A 21,059-nucleotide genomic window follows, 5' to 3' on the forward strand; every position below is an offset into this window, starting at 1 on the left:
TTACCACACGCAGTCACAAAGTGCAAGCACTTGAGCCGAATGCAGCACTGAGTCACAGATAGAATTTTTAACAATGAAAGCAAGGCACAGAAGTCTCCACACTGCAGACTATCCTTTTCCAGAAAACTCAAAAACAAGCAAAACAAAATAGCACAGTTTGAGAGTACCTAATTAAATAATATGTGATTTTTTTTTTTAAGCAAGAGAAAGACCGACTCCACTTTCCCATGAGAGGGTGCCTAGGATTGGGCAGAAGAGGAGGGGAAGTTGTGTCCTGATGGATGCACTACCTTGGCTCTGGCTAATATTTTAGGGTTAGTGAACTACAGAGTCTTGGAAACAAATCCTCAAATCTGCCATCATCATGCAAAGGCAGGTCGCCTCAGGCAGTGTGGCTGTATGTTCCTAAACCTTTACTATCGACTCTGAAATTTGAGTTTTATATACCTTTATGTGCCATGTGATATGATTCTTTTGAGTTTTAAAAAATCCATTTAAGGGCCAGGCATAGTGCACACCTTTAATCCCAACACTCAGGAGGCAGAGGTAGGAGGATTGCTGAGAGTTCAAAGCCAACCTGAGACTATGTAGTAAATCCACGTCAGCCTGAGCTAGAGTAAAAGAAAAAGAAAAAAAATCCATTTAAGGGCTGGAGAGATGACTCGGCAATTAAAGGTTCTTGCTTATAAGATCTAATGGCCCAGGTTCGATTCCCCAGTACCCACATAAGCCTAGAGGCACAAAGTGGTGCATGCATCTGGAATTTATTTGCAGAGGCAAAAGGCCCTGGTGTACATATTACCCACCTCCCTCTCTGCTTGAAAATAAATAAATATTTTTAAAAATCTATTTAAAGGGCTAGAGAGATAGCTTAGCAGTTAAGGCATTTGCCTGCATAGCTAAAGGATCCTGGTTTGATTCTCCAGGACCCATGTAAGCCAGATGCACAAGGTGGCAAATGCATCTGGAGTTCATTTGCAGTGGCTGGAGGCCCTGGGGTGCCCATTCTCTCTCTCCCCCCCTCCACTCTTTCTCTGTCTTAAATAAATAAATTTAAATTTAAATTAAAAAAAATCCATTTAAAATTGCAAAACCTGGGGCCAGGATGCCACTCAGCTGGCAGAGGACTTGCCTAATATACACACAGGCCGGAGTTCAATCCCAAGTGCTACATAAACCAGGGGTGGTGGCACATGCCTAGAACCCCAGTATTTGGGAGGAGAAGGCAGGAGGATCAGGAGTTCAAGGTCATCCTCAGCTACATAATAAGTTACCTGGACTATTGAGTCTATCTCTAATAAAATGAAGAAAACAAAGTTCTCAGGTCATAGACCACACAAAGGCAAATGGTGGACGTGTCTGTCGATGGGAGTTTGGAGTCCTTGCTCCAGCAATGAGTCCCCAGGGGTTTGTTCATCTGACTGCCGCAGACCTTCCTCGAACAGCCTGGTGTCTGACAAGGCAGCGGTGTGGGATGGAGAGGACCAGAGGAGGGGAAAGACATTTGAATTCTTTCGGAAGCTCTACCAGAGGGTCTGACAGCTCTTGTTCTTGACCCAAATTTAGGGATCGTCATCATTTCCTGACAGTGGAGGAGGTCACTGTAGTGTGTGACAAAATCAATGGGAAATTGGGTTGGAAACATTCACTTCATTGTCTGGCTTAAAGTCACATGCCACATTTGCCCTCACACACCACACGCACACACACCCCTTTGGCCTCTATGACTGAGTTGAAACTATCTTTTTTTTTTCTTCCAAGCACATGAGCTCAACCCTCTAGAGTTATACCTAGCAAATGGCCTCCCGCTCTAGCCATACTTCTGTCAAAAGTGGTGCATTTTATAAGACAAACACATTAGCATTATGCAAAAAACAACTGTGCGGTATTTTCCATTGAGAAGGACAGGAAAAGGGGAGTCACACAGACAGCTCCTTCACTTCTTTGCAAAGTGGACTCCCAGCTCTTCGGACTTCCACGTCACAGTTCACATGCTCCTTCTTCCTCTTCTGGAAACCGACAGCTACAGGCATCTTCCTGTTGGGCCATTTGTACTGGGGTAATAAATGCTAGAAAAATAACAGAAAACATGCTTCTGTTTCATTGTCTGTTTTCATCACGCAACACTCACTTCCCATGAGTCACTTCTGCAGACCACCTTGAAGCAACAAAGTTCTCAACCTGAACAAGCTTATCCACAAACCAGCTTACAGCATGTATGAGCTTTCTCTAGCAGTCACTTTCACTTATCAATTTAGACAGGGTCTCACTCTATAGCCCAGGCTAGTCTAGAATGTACTCTCGGCCTACCTCTGCCTCTCAAGTGTTGAATTTCAGGCATGCACCATAACAGTAGGCTTTTTTTTTAGCCCTTAAAATCTATTTTCAGGCTGGAGAGATGGCTCAGCAGTTAAAGGTGCTTGCTTGCAAAGCCTAATAGCACAGGTTCAGTTCCCCAGTATCCACTTAAAGCCACATGCATGAAGTGGTGCATGCATCTGGAGTTCATTTGCAGTCACAAGGGGCCCTGGCACACCCATTCTCTCTCTCTCTCTCTCTCTCTCTCTCTCTCTCTCTCTCTCTCTCTGTGTGTGTGTGTGTGTGTGTGTGTATCTCCTTGCAAATAAATTTTAAAAAAATATTTTTAAACTATTTTCATGATTTTCTATAATGGCTAAAAAAGTTTTCAGCATTGGTCACTACAACATGAAGGGATACTCTATCCCAGACACAACTATCCATTCAGCTAAGCAGTATTTCTAAGAGAACAGAGCTTCTTTTGAGTAAAATTCTATGGTACAGACTTGAAAGATATTCCTACTACTTTCATATACAAAAGCCAGAACGGATTTGCACATCAGCTTCAGGTCTTCTTTTGTGTGTCTTTGTGACCCTGGTGAGCAGCCCTGAATTTCTTTATAGGTCCTATCCCAATTTTATACACTTCTATGTCCCAGAAAAAGAAGGAAGGAAAGGAGGAGGGAGGGAGGGAGGAAGGGAGGGAGGGAGGGAGGAAGGAAAGAAGGAAAGATCAAGACTTTTCAGAATTGCCAGTGGGGAGTCTGAAATTGTATCAATGATCCACTGTAAAATAGAGATTTGTTTAAGGTGGATGGAGAGGCTATAATTTTTTCTTTTTTTTTTTTTAGAGATACACATGCATGAAAAAGAGAATTGGCATGCCAGGGCCTCAGCCACTGCAATCCAATTCCAGATGCTCACACCACCTAGTGCACGTATGCAACCTTGCGCTTGCCTCACCTTTGTGCATCTGGCTTATGTGGGATCCAGAGAGAGATTGAACATGGGTCCTTAGGCTTCACAGGCAAGCGCCTTAACCACTAAGCCATCTCTTCAGCCCAAGGCCATATTTTTCCATACTCTTGCAGCTGAGGGCCACTGAAAATTGCACAATACATTTGAAGCAAACACCAAAAAGGAGAGACCTAAGACCTACAGGATAAACAAACAACATGGCAACGGGTCTCCTAGATTTTCCTTCTGTTTCCAATCTTCCAGATAAGAGCTGGAGGAGCAGATACCTTAGGAATACCAGGGTGTATAGAACAGAGAAGGTCAGAAAGTCTGCCCCTCCAGCTACAAGACCAGGAGAGGGGCCACCTGGCAAGACAAGAAGCCAGCCTGCCATCACAGCAAAGGCTGTGAGCCCACTCCCCAGCTCCCCAGAAGGTTATGGAGAGCCTAGACTGCCACCCTGTCTGGACTATGTCCAGGTTCATCTGCTCTCCTCAAAGGAGGCCTGTGAGGAACCACACTCGATTGCTGCCAGCAGAAGCTAGGCCACCACCAGGGCCACCCTTGCAAAGTCAGTGTGTGCAACAGTAACTAAATGTCTTCTCATTCCCAGCCAGGGTGGTGTCTGCCTGAGGGGAGTCTGAACCACATACATAGGGCATTGACAAGGAGCCCCTCCCCAGAAGGTCTAATACCACATGGACTTCCTCCCCTACCCAGGAGTGTCCTCAGAGGAAGCCTGAGAATTAGGTTTAAATTAGATCCCGAGTCTCATCACTTACACCTTGATGAAAAAGCCCTTATGCTAACAGTCAGGAAGACCTAAACTTGAGAAGAGACAAACGTGAGAAGAGGCACAGATGTTAGGATGATCATGTAAGAATTTTAAAGTGGCCGTCGTCAAAATGCTTCAATAAGCAACTAGGAACACATTAGAAACAAATGAACAAGAAATAGGCTGGATGAGCTGGGCATGGTGGTGCACACCTTTAATCCCAGCACTTGGGAGACTGAGGTAGGAGGATCGCCATGAGTTTGAGGCCACCCTGAGACTACAGAGTGAATTCCAGAAAAAAGAAAGAACTAGGATGGAGAGACAGGTGCAGTGGGACATGCCTGTAGCATCTGGGGCTCAAAAGAGAATGGGGAGGTTGTTTGAGACCAGGAGATCAAGACCAGGGGACCAAGAAACACTGTGAGATCCCTCATTGACAGAGAGAGAGAGAACCAAGTGACAATTTTAAAATTGAAAGACATAGTAACTGAAAACTTAAAAATGTGAATAGGGACTATGACAACAACTCAGCGGATAAAGTGATTGCCATGCAAGCCTGAGGGCCTGAGTTTAAATCCCCACACCCATGTAAAAGCAGAAGCTGTGGCAGGCTTCCAGAATCCTGGTGTGTCTGTAGTGAGAAGAGAGCATTGACCAGAGGATTTTTCAGAACTTTCAGAGTGGTGACCAACCAGAGAGCCTGTCTGAAACAAGGAGGAAGGTGAGGACAGACCTTTGACTTCCACAGGGGCACCATGGCACACACACACATGAATATACATGTACCAAATAAATAACTGAAAATAAAAGCAAAGCCAGGCATGGTGGCACTCCCCTTTAGTTCTAGTACTAGGTGGTGCACGCCTTTAATGCCAGCACTTGGGAAGCAGAGGTAGGAGGATCGCTGAGAGTTGGAGGCCACCCTGAGACTACAGAGTGAATTCCAGGTCAGCCTGGGACAGAGTGAGATCCAGGACCCATGTAAGCCAGATGCACAAGATGGTGCATGTGTCTGGAGTTCGTTTGCAGTAGCTAGAGGCCCTGGTGCGCCCATTTTCTTTCTCTCTCCTCTCTCTCTTTCCCTCTCTCTCTCCCTGTTTCTCTTTCTCAAACAAATAAATAAAATATGTTTTAAAAGGTCATGACAAAGTTGGACATGATGCTACATGCTTTTATTCCTGGCACTTCAGAAGACTGAGGTAGAAAGAGCATTATGAATTTGAGGCAAGCCTGGGCTACAGAGGAGTTCCAGGTCAGCCTGGGCAAGAGTGAGACTGCATCAAAAATAAAAAAGATTACACCAATACAAAATGCTGGCCAAGAAGCAGAAGAGTTGGATCTCTCATAAATTTCCAGTGAGGATGTGAGACAACAGTTGCTTTTGGAAAATGGTTTGGTGGTTCTTACCAAGCTAACCGAACACTTAGTATGTGATCCTACAATCACATTTATCTTAGAGACATGAAACTCTATGAACACATAAATTCTGCACACAGTATCCGTAGCAGGTTTGTGTGTAACAATACAACAGGAAAACAGATTAGTGGCTGTCAGACTGAGGGGCATCTTAATGGTGACAGATAGGTGTGTGTGCTTTGGGGGTTCTTATTTGTATTAGGGCCAAGATCTCACCATGTAGCCCTGGCTGGTCTTGAACTTAATACCTTCCGATTTCAACCTTCTGAGTATGGGCATTACAGGCATGTGCCACTATGTCTGGCTTTGCTAGTTCTGTGTTTTTACTGTTCTGTGGATTATAAGAGTCTATACATATGACAAAATGGCATACACTAAGCACCCCCCAGACACCAGTATCCTGGACTCCTTGTGCTGTCAGAGGGAGCCCATGAGGAAAGCATGTGATGTGACCCTATTCTGATCTGTGTCTGAAACTTTCTGGGAATCTACCATTATTTCAAAATTAAAACATTTTTAAAAGTTTTTTTTAATGAATTACACTTCCACTGTAACGCACTAATTACTCATTAATACCTCGAAAAGGAACCTTATTCTGGGTGGGAATGGGTGACAGTTGCTTAAGTCAGTCTTAGTGGCAGCTTAGAGGTTTCTATGAGAAGTGGGGACTTGGGAAGAAGGAAAGAGCAGACCATAAAAAAGAAAACAACTGTCTGCAGCTGAGGACACAGGCAGAGTTCCTACAGTGGATAAGAAAAAGCCAGATAGCCCCGTGGGAAGATTCCTCTGGCACTTTTCAGAAAAGGAAATCCAAATGACCAATCAGATATGAAAAGGTGCCTAACCACAATAGTCACCAGGGAAATACAAATGAAAACCACAGTGAGATATGACTCTCCACTCACAAGACAGATAAAAATAGTCTTGTGAGCACCAGCCGTAGCAGGATGTGGAGTTAGAGGAACTCTTCCCCCATTGAAGAGGCGTGAGTTAGAGAATTGTGTGATATGCTATGTGGCCAAGCTCTAAGTTCCTCCTGTCCTAGACCTTTATTTCCTAAGTTACAAACAAAGGCCTGGGTGGGGGGTGGCTAGAGAGATGGCTTATGGTTAAGGCATTTGACTGCAAAGGCAAAGGACCTAGGTTTTATTCTCCAGGACCCACATAAGCCAGATGCACAAGGGAGCACGTGTATATGGAGTTCATTTGCAGCGGCTGGAGGCCCTGTTGTGCCCATTCTCTCTCTCTCACGCACTCTCTCCTTGCCTATTTCTCTCTCAAATAAATAAATAAATATAAATTATAAATAAATAAACAAGGGCTGGGGATATGGCTCAGTCAGCAAAGTGCTTGCCTTGCAAGTATGAAGACCTGAATTTGATCCCCAGAAATCACATAAAAATCCTGGCACCATGCCTTGTGTTTTGCCAGGAAATTGTAACTGAATGTAGCCATGGAAGGTATAAGAAATGGAGGGGCTAGAGAGATGGCTTAGTGGTTAAGGTGGTTACCCAGAACCCACATAAGCCAGATGCACAAGGTGGTGCATGAACCTGGAATTCATTTGCAGTGGCTAAAGGCCCTGGTACTCCCATACTTTCTTCCTATCTGCCTCTCTCTTTCTCTCTCTTTCTCTCTCTCTCTCTCTCTCTCTCAAATAAATAATATTTAAAAGTAATGGAGCCAGGATGGTGGTACATGCCTTTAATCCCAGCACTTGGGAGGCAGAGGTAGGAGGATCACCATGATTACAAGGCCACCCTGAGACTACATAGTGAGTTCCAGGTCAGCCTGGACTAATGAGAGACCCTACCTCAAAAAAAAAAAAAAAAAAAAAAAAAAAAGGTAATAGAACCCCCCCCCCCTGCTGACACTGGGAATATCACCTGGAATTAAAATAATAATAAATTTCCTTTTTTTATTAAAAAAAATCCAGGCATAGTGCTTGTAATCTCAGAGCTGGCAGATTCCTGGGGTTGGCTGGTCAGCCAGACTAGCCTACTTGGCCAGCTCCAGGCCAATGAAAGACCCTGTCTCAAAAAAAGGAGGGTGGGCCAGGCATAGTGGCCAAGACTTTAATTCCAGCGCTCAGGAGGCAGAGGTAGGAGGATCACTGTGAGTTCAAGGTCACCCTGAGACTACCTAATGAATTCCAGGTCAGCCTGGGCTACGGTGAGACCCTACCTCAAAAAAGCCAAAGCAAAAGTGGCATTCCTGAGGAGAGGAGGACACCTGATGTTGTCCTCCGACCTCCACACATCTATGCACACATGTGTACCCACATACACACACAAACTAGCACAAAGAAATGACAAAAGAGAAACATGAGATTACATGTACTGAGAATCAGCAACAAAAAAAGAAAGACAGAGAGAAAAGAAGAAAGAAAGGGAGTAAGGAAGGAAGGAGGATTCAAGCATCATTTGTAATAACCCCCCAACCAGGGGCAATGCCAGTGTCCACCAAAGTCAGGATACCAACAATGCCGTGACTGGCTAGAGAACGCACTGTCTGGAAGTGGACTGTATATGAGGCCAACCCAGGATGGATCTTAGGGACACAACGTTAGGAGCACTTGGGAAGACTTGGGAGACCCCCAGTGTGCTTCCACATGGTGGGGCTCTCCAGCTGCCAGATGAAGCAGAACAAGGAAGCCAGGACCACACAGTTCTAGGTGAGTTGAACAGGTCTGGGGACGCACATGATAGAGAAGGGGGTGTGTCAGGTTTCTGGGAGCTGATTGGGTTCTATTACTTGAAGCCTGGTGTGGTGGCACACACCTTTAACCTCAACACTCAGAAGGCAGAGGTAGGAAGATCGCCATGAGTTCGAGGCCACCCTGAGACTACATAGTGAATTCCAGGTCAGTCTGGACCAGAGTGAGACCCTACCTCGAAAAACAAAACAATAACAACAACCAAAAATGTTCTGTTACTTGACCTGGATGGAGTTTGTTTCACAAAAAAATGTGTGAAACTTTACATTTATGCATTTTCCTGCACAGTTCACAATGGAAAAAGGTTTTATATGATTTTTAAGAGAAGCTTTCAAGGCCTAGGGAGATGGCTCAGCAGTTAAAGATGCTTGCAAAGCCTGATAGCCAGGGTTCAATTTCCCAGTACCCATGTAAAGCCAGAGGCACAAAGTGGTACATGTGTCTACAGTTGGTTTGTATTAGCAAGAAGCCCTCCTACATCCGTACATAGTCTCTCTCTCTCTCTTTCTCTCTGTCTGTCTTTTTTCTCTCCTTGCAAATAAATAAATAATACTTGAACAAAATAAAAGAAACCTGGTGTAGTATGTCTTTAGAGAGGATGTAACTAATGCTTTGCTTCAAGTAATTAAAATATTTTACTTGCGTGTGTGTGTAACGGGGCACACCAGGACCTCTCAGCACTGCAAGCAAATGCTAGACACTTGCAACACATTCTGTGTATGGCTTACAAGATGGCTCAGGAACTGAATCCCCCTGGCAGACTTTGCAAGAAAGCACTACAACTGCTGAGCCATCTTCCCAGTCCTTTCTCAAATATTTTTAACTGCTTTCAAACAGACTCCTGCTTTCTAGTGTTTGGGGCTGTAATGTTGCCATCTGAATGATCCTCTTATCACCAAGCACCTCTTCAGTCTAGCCTATTATCTCTCATCCTGTCCTTCACAAAACAAAACACAGGTCACCCCCTTCCACATACCCTAAGCTTAACATAAATGCTAACAGCTTACATTTGGAGGGCGCTGAATCTGTGCTAGACACTAACTTGATTCTCTGTGGAGACTTGGTTAGTGAGCTATGAATGGAATCTTTCACTAAATCCACTTTAACTCCCCGTAGTCCTCCTGCCTTCCTCAAGTGCAGAGCCACCAAGGCCAAGGTCATCTGACGACCAGAGAAGCAGTGCTGGGTGCTGGGGGGGGGGGTGATCTTCTTTTCAGAGTCTTTTCTGCCTGTGTCCTGGGCATGCAGAGTGTGTGTGTGTGTGTGTGTGTGTGTGTGTATGCACCCATAGTACCCCCCCCCTCTCTCTCTCTCACACACACACACACACACACACACACACACACTTCTGAGACTATAGTACACCTGAAAACTCATTTTCCTTGGTACCCTGGGTGATGCTCTGTTCCAGCCAGCCTCTCTCCATCTCAGCCCTGTTAACTTGTGGGGCCGGATTCTTCCAATGATGGGCTGCCCTGTGCATTGTGGGAGTTGCACAGCACCCCTGGTCTCTACTCCCACAGCATCTCCCACCACCAAGTCATGTCTCCAGACATTGCCAAATGCCCCCTTGGGGACAACACTGCCCCTCCTTGTCAGGTAAGAGCCAGGATCCAGAATGGTTGTGTTGGCCTTACTTTGTTTGAATGTATACAGGAATTCCTTTTGCTGCTTGGTGATCAAGAGCCAGAGGATAACGAAGAGCACCAGGAACAGCAGTGTGGCCAATGTCAGCGCCAGGAAGAAGGTGACGATCTTCAGGGAGTGCCCTTCTGCAAGAGCAAGGGGAGAAACGTGCTCCTGTCGGCTCTGTCAGCCCCACACTCAGGGTAGCCAGTGGACAATGCCCTGAGCACCTCTACTCCACGAGCTTGTAAACCTATATGACTTTATTATTATTTTTGTTTTGGGGAGATGGACTTATGTAGCCCAGGATGGCCTTAAATTCCTGATCCTCCTACCTCTAACTCCCTAGTCCTAGGATGACAGGCATGTGCTACCACGCCCACTGTGTTCAGTGCTAAGGATCAAACCTGAGGCTTTGGGCACACTAGGCAAGCACTCTAACAGCTGGACTACATCTCTAGCTGCAAATCTGATAACTTTAAAAAAAAATAAAAATAAAAGGGGGTTAGAGAAATGGCTACGTGGCTGAGGCACTTGCCTGCAGAGCCTAATGATCTGAGTTTGATTTCCAAGTGCTCACATAAAGCCAGATACCGAAAGTGGCACATGTACCTGGAGTTTGTTTGCAGTGACTAGAGGCCCTAGCAAGCCCCTTCATTCTGTCTCTCTTCTCTATCTCTCTCTGTTTATTTAAATAAATAAAAGTATGAAAATACATAAAATCAAAATAACCTAGCTGGGTAAGGTGGCACATGCCTTTTGTAGCAGCACTGGGGAGGCTGAGGGTAGGAGGATCACTGTGAGTTCAAGGCCATCCTGGAGTTACAGAGTGAGTTTCAAGTCCATCTGGGCTAGAGTGACACCCCATATGTATTATAAAATATATAAAAATAAATAAAAGCACCCTAAATTTAGTACTTTTCCTAAAAGCCACAAAGTTAAATAGCTTGGTGTTTCTAGCATCAAGAAAGTGTGGGCCCTTTAGTTCCCTTTCCTTGGCCTCATATAGGTGTAGTATCTGTCAGAAGCAGTCTCACCAGCATGGCTTACTCATGTGTACCTGACTGAGTGACAACGCCTGAGAGAATGCAAGTGAATCCCTGGAGGCAGGGCACAGAGAGGAAAACACCTCAGAGCTGCCTACTGTGGACCTCACAACGCTGGCAGCTTTGCCGTGTGGTCTGGATAAGCATGATATATTCACTTGATTTTGTTGTTGATGTTGTTGTTGTTGTTTTGTTTTCATATGGAGGACAGCGCAAGCGCAGTCCCCCACTACCACCAATTATGCAGTTGAGTTTCCCGCATTTGGGGAAATCGCAGGGGTCAGCACATCTGGACTGCAATGGATAAGCCTCGCCCTGGGAAAAGCACCTTCGTGTTCATGGCATCTCCCCTGCCAGGTAAGCATATGAGATGCAAGCTCATTATGTAGCCTGGGCTAGCCTGGAACTTGCAATCCCTCTGCCTCAGCCTCTAGGGTGCTGAGATTGCAGGTGGTGGTCACACTCACTCCATTGAAAACTAACAAGCCATCTCCCTGGCTCCCTCAGGGGCGGGGGCAGGCATGGTGGCCGGGGACATACCTGGAAGGAAGACTTTCGTGGTGGATCCACACACCACATCCTTTATCTTGGTTCCATTCATATGCACAGTGGTTCCATTAAGGGAACAGCTGAGACCATTCAAGGAAAAGAGGTCGATTAATTAATTTAGGTACAGAGTAATCCAAAAACGTCAATGTAGGCCACCCACTGAAGTAGCGAGGAGACCGGCTATGAAGTCTGTATAAGCCTCAGTGTACTCATCTGCTTAGCAGAAAAGACTGGGCATGTGCTCCCAGGACTATGGTAAAACAAATGAGCTTCAGGGGTCCAGTCTTGCACGCCTGACACACTCAAGGAATAGTAGCTATCACCATAGCATCACTCCTTCCATCATCATTGTTGTCACCACCATCACTACCATCACCACTGCCGTGATCCCCGTCACCGTCACTGTCACCCCCATCATTGTGGTTGCTGACATGATTTTCCCCAGAGTCCTGTTCATACCACTTTTCCACGCAGACTCACTTGAATATTCTGATCAATTTAGGCTGAAAGACCTTGAAGAAAAACATTCTAAACTGGGCGTGCTGGCGCACGCTTTTAATCCCAGCACTCAGGAGGCAGAGGTAGGAGGATCGCTGAGTGTCCGAGGCCACTGTGAAACTACATCGTGAATTCCAGGTCAGCCTGGGCTAGAGTGAGACCCTGCCTCTAAAAACAAAAAGAAGCCAGGTGTGGTGGTGCACACTTTTAATCCCAGCACTCAGGAGGCAGAGGTAGGAGGATCTCCGAGAGTTCGAGGCCACCCTGAGACTACATAGTGAATTCCAGGTCAGCCTGAGCCAGAGTGAGACCCTACCTCGAAAAACCAAAAAAAAAAAAAAAAAAATTCTAATCTATTACCAACCAGCATATTTGCAAAATATTATAAGTAATATTTGTAGAATAAATTTATATATATTTACAATTATATAATGTAAACAATAGTGTTTTTTATATTTTATTTTATATTTATTATTTATTTTATATTTATATGAGTAAACCAAATGATAAAAGACTGAAAGCATGTAAAATGTGAGGCCCACATTTTTATCACCAGAGTCAGCAGGCATATGACAATTTGTGGAACAGTCTCTGAGCGCGTGCTGCCCACACCCTGACCACAGTCATCCTGGACAGCAGCAAGCTGGATGCGGGCCCGGGCTCAGCCCCGGAGCACTGATGCCATCTCACACGCCCAGCACTCAGCCCTGTAATGCTGGAGTCTCACTCTCCGTGGTGGTCTGCACACCCAAGTGCATGTGACATGATGGAGGGACAGAAGGCTTGCGAGAGCCAAGAGATTAGAAAAGGCAGAGAACCAAAGACCCGTTGACGCAGACGTGACATATTCCACTGTACGCTGCTTTCTGGGCTCCGTGAGCGCTAGAACAAACACCCACTTTGCATATTAACTTGCTGCGAACTCAGAGTGCCTACACAGCCTATATAGCAGGTTACTGGAGCTTCCGCTTGACAGAGGGAGAAAGCCTTTGAGTTTAACTCAGATTCTTTATTATGTAAGCAAAGTGAAATTCTATACCTACTTTGTCCAGGGTTGACAGATGCCACCTTTCTGGTCATTAAACGTTCCAACATAGCAATCTTTACAGCCTTGAAGAAAAATTAAGAATAAAAAGGAGGCATTTCCTAATTCATAACAATCCTTGTGACGAGTACAGTTAGCTTAACACAACCTGTGAAAATTGCTTAACAAATCTTAAAACAAAACCTTAAGACTGTTAGTTTTCAATTTAATTGTACAGAGTATTATATATCTAAAATGTATGAAAATGCATGGCTCTGGCAATTTAAGACCTGATTTTGGATTATTTCCATTTATGGAGACACAATAGAAATATAATCTTATATATTTACTTTTTGTATGTGTGTGTGCATATTTATATGTGTGTAGGTACACATGTGTGTGTACAGGTGTGTATACATGTGTGTGTATGTGTGCACATGTATGTGAAGGGCCATAGGACAATCTTTGGCATCATTCTCAGGAGAATAATTCACCTTTTTTGAGACAGGCTCTCACGTTTGCCTGGAGTTCCCTGAGTACTCTGCACTGGCTGGCCAGGCAACCCCACGGATTCTCCTTTCTCCACCTTCCCAGGCTGGGATTACAAGTGTCTACCACTGTGCCAGGCCCTTTTACTTGGGTTCTGGGGATGAAACTCAAGTTCTCATGCTTGCAAGTCAAGCCCTTCATTCACTGCACTATCTAATTCTATTGATTAAAACTATATGATTAAAGCTGGGTATTGTGGCACACACCTTTAATCCCAGCACTCAGGAGGCTGAGGTAGGTGGATCACCATGAGTTCAGGCCACCATGAGACTACATAATGAATTTCAGGTCAGTCTGGGCTAGAGCAAAACCTACTTCAAAAAACAAAACAAAGTTGGGCATAGTGGCACATGCCTTTAATCCCAGCACTCGGGAAGCAGAGGTAGGAGGATTGCTGCAACTTTGAGGCCACCCTGAAACTACATAGTGAATTCCAGGTCAGCCTGGACTAGAGTGAGACCTTACCTCAAAAAACCAAAAAAAAAAAAAAAAAAACACTATATAAGTAATTTAAACATGTCACATACTTGAATCATTGGTCAACTACTTGCTACTTGAAGGTTCTATGAACCCTAGGACACATGTCTACCTAACAAACTAGGGCTAGATGGAGGAAGAACAAACATACCATCTTTTGTTAAGCCTTGGCCTGGCCTGCAATCTGGTTCACACCTGCTGCACTCTGACCCCAAGCAGTGGTATCCGGAGATGCACTCACACTGTGCATTGCTGGTGGAGGAGCAAGGCTTCTTGATCTGGAAAATACCTGCAGAGCCCCATGCCAGGTTACACTTGTCCTCCCAATTCAGGAAGCAACTTTCTGCAAAAGCAACCTTGTTCACTCTGCTTATATTGTCGGTGATGGTTAATCTTGAATGTCAATCAAACTCCAGATGCGTGAGCTACTTTGTGCACATATGCAACTTTGCACGCTTGTGTTATCTTGTGCATCTGGCTTACATGGGATCTGGAAAGTTGGACATGCGCTTAGCTTCACAGGCAAGCACCTTAACCATTAAGCCATCTCTCCAGCCCTGGATGAGATTTAGAATCAATATGGAAACAAACAAACAAACACTGGGGCATGTCTGTTAGGGATTATTTTGACTATGTTAATTGAGGTGGGAAGACCCACTCTAAATGTGGGTGGCATCACTCTATGGACTAGGGCCCCAGACTGCATCAAAAGCAGAAAGTGAGCCGAGTACCTCCATTTGTCACACTACAGTTCCTGACTGTGGGCTGAATGTGACCAGCTGCCTTCTGCTTCTGCACCGTTCTTTCTCCACTGTGATGGATTGTATCTCCTCAAACTGTGAGCCCAAACAACCTCTTCATTACTTTAAGCTGCTTTTGTCAGATTTTAAAAAGTATATTTTAATTTATGTTTATTTGTGGGAGGGAGAGAAAAAGAGGAAGGCAGATACATAGAGAGAAAGAGAGAAAGAATGGGCACACCAGGAACTTCAGCCATTGCAAACAAACTGCAGATGCATGTGCTATCTTGTACATCTGGCTTACGTGGGTCCTGGGGGATCAAACCTGGGTCCTTTTACTTCACAGGCAAATGCCTTAACCACTAAGCCATCTATCCAGCCAAGATTTTTGTTTGTTTGTTTGTTTTTAGGTAGGGTCTCTGTCTAGCCTAGGCTGACTTGGAATGCACTCTCCCTCTAACTCACAGTGATCCTCCTACCTCTGCCTCCTGAGTGCTGGGATCAAAGGCATGCACCACCACGGCCGGCTTTTTTCAGATATTTGTCATAGCAGTGGGAAAAGTGACTGATGCAATGTTTTCTTCACTAAGTAGTCCAGGTTGGTCTCCAAATCACAATCCTCCTGCCTCAGTTTCCCCAGTGTTGAGATTATATGCATGTGACACCATGGCTGGCTTATAATGTTTCCTTTTTAATCTCCATGAAGATATCTTTACTTGGTCAATGAGCATTTTCTCTCAGAGTTAAGAAGCTCAGCAGACATGATTGCTATCACATGAAATCATTTTGCTGTCACATGACTCATTTTGCTACCCCTGCCTGCCCATGGACAGAAGAGTCAGCACCTGAGATGTTAACGTTTTCGATAGAGACCAATTAGCAAAGAGGGAACAAGTGTTTGTGTCCTCCCGGCAGCCTTCCAGATGAAGGGTGGAGCCTCATCTAAAGCAGACTTCACCAGGGCTGCAGGGCTGGCTCGGTGGTCAAGAGCACTTCCTAGGAAAGCATGAGGGGCTTAGCAGCTCTGAGAGATTGCTCAAGTTCAACCCCAGAACCCACGTAAACAGCTGGACATGGCCACACATGTCTACAAGCCCAGTTCCATAGTGGAGAAGAGGTCTGAGAATCACCAGAGCTCACATTACAAAAAAAAAAAAAGTATATTTCAAGCTCATTAAGAAACTTTGCTCAACTGAGAACCAGTGGAAGAGCAATGGAGTGAGACACCAGTATTTCCCTGCAGCCACCGCGGCCCAGCACACCCCACCACAGGCAAGTATGCTGAGCACTACAAAAACAATGCATGTGCATACACCCCTCCCCACACACAACACCACACATACAAATACAAGCCAAACGAAAGCATACTTCACACACAGAATGTTGAAAATGAGAAGAGGGTCACAGGTTCAAGGCCAGCCTGGGCTACCAAATAAGATTCTGTCTCAAAAAACAAACATACCTTCACATCGTTTACATATGTCACAGGTCCGTTGTCCATTTGTACTGGAATAGCTCTCTGGAGGACAAGGGGTACAACTTGGACCCTGGCTTTTCTCACAGAAAGTACCTGAGAGAGGCATGTGAAGAGAGTCATCACATGATGTGTTGTGATGTGCACAAGAAAAGCAGAGCAAAAGCGTGATTTACTCTCTAAGTGCCACAGAAATAGACATTATTTTTTAAAAGATTTGTTTATTTGCGAGCAGAGAGAGAAAGGAGACAGAGAGAATGGGTGCACCAGGACCTCCAGCTGCCACAAATGAACTCCAGATGTGTGCACCACTTTGTGCATCTGGCTTTACACGGGTACTGGGGAATCAAACTCAGGTCATTAGGCTTTGCAGGCTAGCACCTTAGCCACTGAGCAATCGCTCCAGCCCTAGACATTACTTTTGGAACAACATATTTATACGTATATGTTTGCAAGATTATCTTAGTCATCATCCAAGAACGAGAAGTCACGAAACATAGATACTGTGGCAAAGAAAACAAGAGATGAAAATCATCTCCTTCTTCTATTGAACAAGACAAGACAGTTCTCCAGGTGCGCCCAGGAGAGTAATGAGCTCCCTAAGACGGGAACGCGGCTGAATGTTTCCCCTCTGGTAAAGCTGCTGCCGCCTGCTGCCACCTACTGCCACCTCGGCTGCCTTGTGCGTGAAGCCTTGCATACAGAGGTCTTTCCACGTGCCATACTGCGTCCTTCTCACCAGTGCTGTGCGACAGTGTCTCTGACTAGCCCCAGATTGTTAGAATTCGGGATTGACTGGAGCAATGTGAGAAATACAAGAGGGAAAGAAAATGCCAGCACAGACTATTGTGTTTCTTTCTTTTTTTTTTTTTTTTTTTTTTTGAGGTAGGGTTTTGCTCTAACCCAGGCTAACCTAAAATTCACTCTGTAGTCTCAGGGTGGCCTCAAACTCATGTCAATCCTCCTACCTCTGCCTCCTGAGTGCTGGGATTAAAAGCGTGCGCCACCACGCCTGGCTAGCACACACTATTTTTTTTAAGTATATTTTCTTTATACATACATATATATATATATATATATATATATATATATATATATATATATGTCATTTTTATTTCTTTATTTGAGAGTGACAGAGAGAGAGGAAGAGAAAGAGACAGATAGAAAGGGAATGGGCGTGCCAGGGCTTCCAGCCACTGCAAACGAACTCCAGATGCGTGCACCCCCTTGTGCATCTGGCTAACGTGGGTCCTGGGGAATCGAGCCTCGAACCAGGGTCCTTAGGCTTCACAGGTAAGCGCTTAACCGCTAAGGCATCTCTCCAGCCTGCACACACTATTTTTATTGGAGGAACAGCAGCTCTTCCAGGATCAAACTGCTGCTGCCCTTGAAAGTGGGAGGGGTTGAAGATATAAAGGGTGAGGAATTGGGGGGGTCTTTGGGAGTAAAGAATGGGGGCAGGGTAAGGATTAATCCCTTGCACAGGTGGTCTGATAGTTCTTGAGACCGGATCTCTGAGTTAGGAGCTTGCTTTCTAACACAGAAGTCCCTTATCACATGATGGTCCAGGAAAGTTTTATGGTCCCCCGAGTTCAGTGGTTCATTAACCTTTCACAGATGCGCACATTGAAGTACAAGGTAAGATGACTGGGCTGGGTTCACACAGCTAGTTTGTAGTATCCAGTAAGCATATGCAAGTGAATGAATAACTCATGATTAAAAGGGAGCCCTGGTTACTAGGTTCATAGGATGAATGGTGCTTCTAACAGGCCAGATGATGGGCATGTCCGTTTGGTACTCACCAGCCTCACACTTGTCACAGGAGTCCTTCACAGATCTTGTCCTCTCCAAGTTCATGAGCAGCAATACAGTCGCCACCATACTGTAACAGCCTCTTGCCATGATGAGGTCTGGCATGGATGTAACACTAGCCAAGAGATCCCAAGTGACTTTTAATCAAATGAGCTGGTTCTGGGCTGGGAATGTGGCCCAGTATGTAGAGAGCTTGCCTAGCATGCTCAGAGCCTTGGGGGGTATCCTAGTACCACATAAACCAGGTGTTACGTGCCCACCTGTGATCCCGGAGCTCAGGATGTGGAGGCAGGAGGATTATGGGTTTACATCATCCTTGGCTTCACAGAGAGATGGAAGCTAGCCTGGACTCTATGAGACCCTGACTCAGAAACAACACAAAACAGAAAAAGAAAAACATTTTTTTTGTCTGTCTGTAGTGGGCTGTTGAATTGAAGTTATTATAAATAACTATAATTATTTGCAATAATTATAAAATAAAATGAAGGGAGCTGGAGAGATGGCTCAGTGGTTAAGCCGCTTGCCTACAAAGTTTAATGACTAGACTTCAGTTCCCTAGTACCCAAGGTAAAGCCAGGTACATAAGATGGCGCATGCATCTGGAGTTCATTTGCAGTGGCTCGAGGCCCTGGTGTGTCCATTCTCTCTCTGTTTGCCTCTTTTTCTCTCTCACTGTCTTCCAAATAAATAAAATTTTTTTTAATTTTTTTTTTATGTATTTATTTGAGAGCGACAGACACATAGAGAAAGACAGGTAGAGGGAGAGAGAGAGAATGGGCGCGCCAGGGCTTCCAGCCTCTGCAAACGAACTCCAGACGCGTGCGCCCCCTTGTGCATCTGGCTAACGTGGGACCTGGGGAATCGAGCCTCGAACCGGGGTCCTTAGGCTTCACAGGCAAGCGCTTAACCGCTACGCCATCTCTCCAGCCCCCAAATAAATAAAATTTTTAATAAAATGAAATGAAAATATAAATAAATAAGAAACTGTAAAATGTACAATGAGAAGAAAATGTCTCCTTACCCCTCCTCAAGTCCCCAGTCAGCTCTGCATAGACAGATTTTGCATGCTTAGGGTGGGAAGGACCATCCACCTCTCCGAAGCTCTTCAAAGGTCTACAGCAATGGAAGGCTGCAGGTTAAACACAGGGGCTGTGACTCAACCAGGTGACTCAACCAGGCGGGGCCTCCTGGGAAATCCCCACCCAGCTCTTCAAGGTGGCTCTTTAGCTTGCTGCCTTCAAAATCCCCTGACCCCTGTCCCCACTTGATAATGTCACTTTATACGGCTTCTTAGAATCAGCTGTCTGTTGGAACACTTCCTAGAGGACTCTGGGGGAAGGATTTCCTCAGTTAAAGTAGTTCTCTATGTCAAAGCTTAGCTAGCATGTCCTTAAAATACTGGAGAGCTGAGGGATAAAACCAACTTCTAAGTAAAGATCAGCGTCTTTGCCACGTGCTTCCCCTCACTCCACAACAACAGAGACACTGTGCCTCTAGCCCCTGGCCGACAGAGCTGTCCTCTGAGGGATCCCAGGGGCTGCGCTCACTGCTGGTACTACTGCGGTGGCAATATGCAAATGAGAAGGCTCCGCTGACAGTGTCCCTGCCTGTGCTCGCTGAGATGGAGAAGGAAGGGGCAGTGGACAAAGTGGAAACAAGGGGAGCAGGGCCCTCAAAAACACTAGGCGACAAGACTGGGCAAAGTGGAGGCCACAAGAGATTTTGAGAAAACCAAGATTTTAATTTTTTGCTTGTTTGCTTTTTTCAAGGCAGGGTCTTCTCTCAAGCCCAGGCTGACGTGGAATTCACTCTGTAGTCCCAGGCTGGCCTCAAGCTAATCTGGTCCTCCTACCTCTGCCTCCCCAGTGCTGGAATTAAAGGTGTGTGTCACCATGCCGGCTCTAATTGTTTTTAAAGGAAGAGGTGGAAGGGGAGAAAGAGGAGGGAGGAGAAGGGGAGGATGGGGGAAAGGAAGAAGAGTAGAGAAGGAGCAGAAGCAGAGGAGAAGCAGAAGGACGGTGGAGGAGGGAGAGGAGGGAAGGAAGGAAGACGAGGAATAAAGGCGAGGCGAGAGGGGAGGAAGACAAAGCAGGAGTAGAGTGGGAGCAGAGGAAGGTGCCCTGGCTACTCTGAGACGAGCTTGTCCAGTGACTAGAGACCCTTCCGAAGATAAGGAGACTGTCAGCTAGAGCGGGAGGAGGGGGGTAATATGGGTGGCTTGAGGTTTGGCATGGTGGCACATGCCCGGCCTCCCAACACTTGGGAGACTGAGGCAGGATGATCATGAGTTTCAAGTTCCAGGTCAATCTGGGCTACATAATATGAGCCTGTTTAAAAAATGGGGTATGGCCGGGCGTGGTGGCGCATGCCTTTAATCCCAGCACTCGGGAGGCAGAGGTAGGAGGATTGCCATGAGTTCAAGGCCACCCTGAGATGACAGAGTTAATTCCAGGTCAGCCTGGACCAGAGTGAGACCCTACCTCAAAAAACCAAAAAAAAAAAAAAAAAAGGGGGTATGTTGGGGGCTGGAGAGATGGCTTAGGTTAAGCGCTTGCCTGTGAAGCCTAAGGACTCCGGTTCGAGGCTCGGGTCCCCAGGTCCCACGTTAGCCAGATGCACAAGGGGGCGCACGCGTCTGGAGTTCGTTTGCAGAGGCTGGAAGCCCTGGCGCGCCCATTCTCTTTCTCTCCCTCTATCTGTCTGTCTCTCTGTGTCTGTTGCTCTCAAATAAATAAAAAAAAATTTAAAAAAAAAGAATTTAAAAAAATGGGGTATGTTGGGCTGGAGAGACGGCTTAGCAATTAAGGCAGTTGCTGGGAAAACCAAAGGACTCAGGTTTGAGTCCCCAGAACCCACATAAGCTAGATGCCCAAGGTGGCACATGTGTCTGGAGTTCATTTGCAGTGGCTAGGAGGCCCTGGCATGCCCATGCACCCTCCTCTCTCAAATAAATAAGTAAATAAAATAAAAAATTTTTTAAATGGCGTGTTGTTTTGACTTAAATAGGATAATTTTCCATGTGGATGGAGGCTTGGTCTTGAATCAGGAATGAAGGAATATACATTTACTAAACATTTATGTGTTAAGCACTCTGTAGTTTAC

At 45.5% G+C, this 21,059-nt stretch overlaps 1 protein-coding gene and 1 non-coding gene across 2 annotated transcripts; both read right to left on the reverse strand.

Moving 5' to 3' along the window:
• Nucleotides 1-1,782: 1,782 nt before the first annotated feature.
• Tnfrsf9 (TNF receptor superfamily member 9) lies at nucleotides 1,783-19,068 on the reverse strand. The gene is made up of 9 exons (XM_004657395.2): nucleotides 18,979-19,068; nucleotides 18,218-18,318; nucleotides 17,948-18,072; nucleotides 16,134-16,241; nucleotides 14,083-14,220; nucleotides 12,925-12,991; nucleotides 11,375-11,463; nucleotides 9,800-9,934; nucleotides 1,783-2,069 (listed from the first exon to the last, which is right to left on the reverse strand). Exons 3-9 carry the CDS (start codon nucleotides 18,060-18,062, stop codon nucleotides 1,981-1,983), a joined length of 741 nt encoding a protein of 246 aa, XP_004657452.2. The 5' UTR covers nucleotides 18,063-18,072; nucleotides 18,218-18,318; nucleotides 18,979-19,068; the 3' UTR covers nucleotides 1,783-1,980.
• On the reverse strand, nucleotides 11,036-11,199 carry LOC123460997. Its single transcript, XR_006637333.1, has one exon. It is a non-coding gene; the product is annotated as a U1 spliceosomal RNA (small nuclear RNA).
• Nucleotides 19,069-21,059: the final 1,991 nt, after the last annotated feature.

This window comes from Jaculus jaculus, chromosome 5, assembly GCF_020740685.1.
Source record: "Jaculus jaculus isolate mJacJac1 chromosome 5, mJacJac1.mat.Y.cur, whole genome shotgun sequence".
Taxonomy (NCBI): Eukaryota; Metazoa; Chordata; class Mammalia; order Rodentia; family Dipodidae; genus Jaculus; species Jaculus jaculus.

Bases quoted from the DNA above. Each gene is read 5' to 3' on its own strand.
- Tnfrsf9 (XM_004657395.2), bottom strand. From the start codon at position 18,062: ATGCCAGACCTCATCATGGCAAGAGGCTGTTACAGTATGGTGGCGACT. The intron at 16,242-17,947 runs GTGAGTACCAAA...TGCCTCTCTCAG, and splicing joins CTGTGACAAGTGTGAGGCTG to GTACTTTCTGTGAGAAAAGC. The intron at 12,992-14,082 runs GTATGTTTGTTC...TTTTTCTTCAAG, and splicing joins CCAAGGCTTAACAAAAGATG to GCTGTAAAGATTGCTATGTT.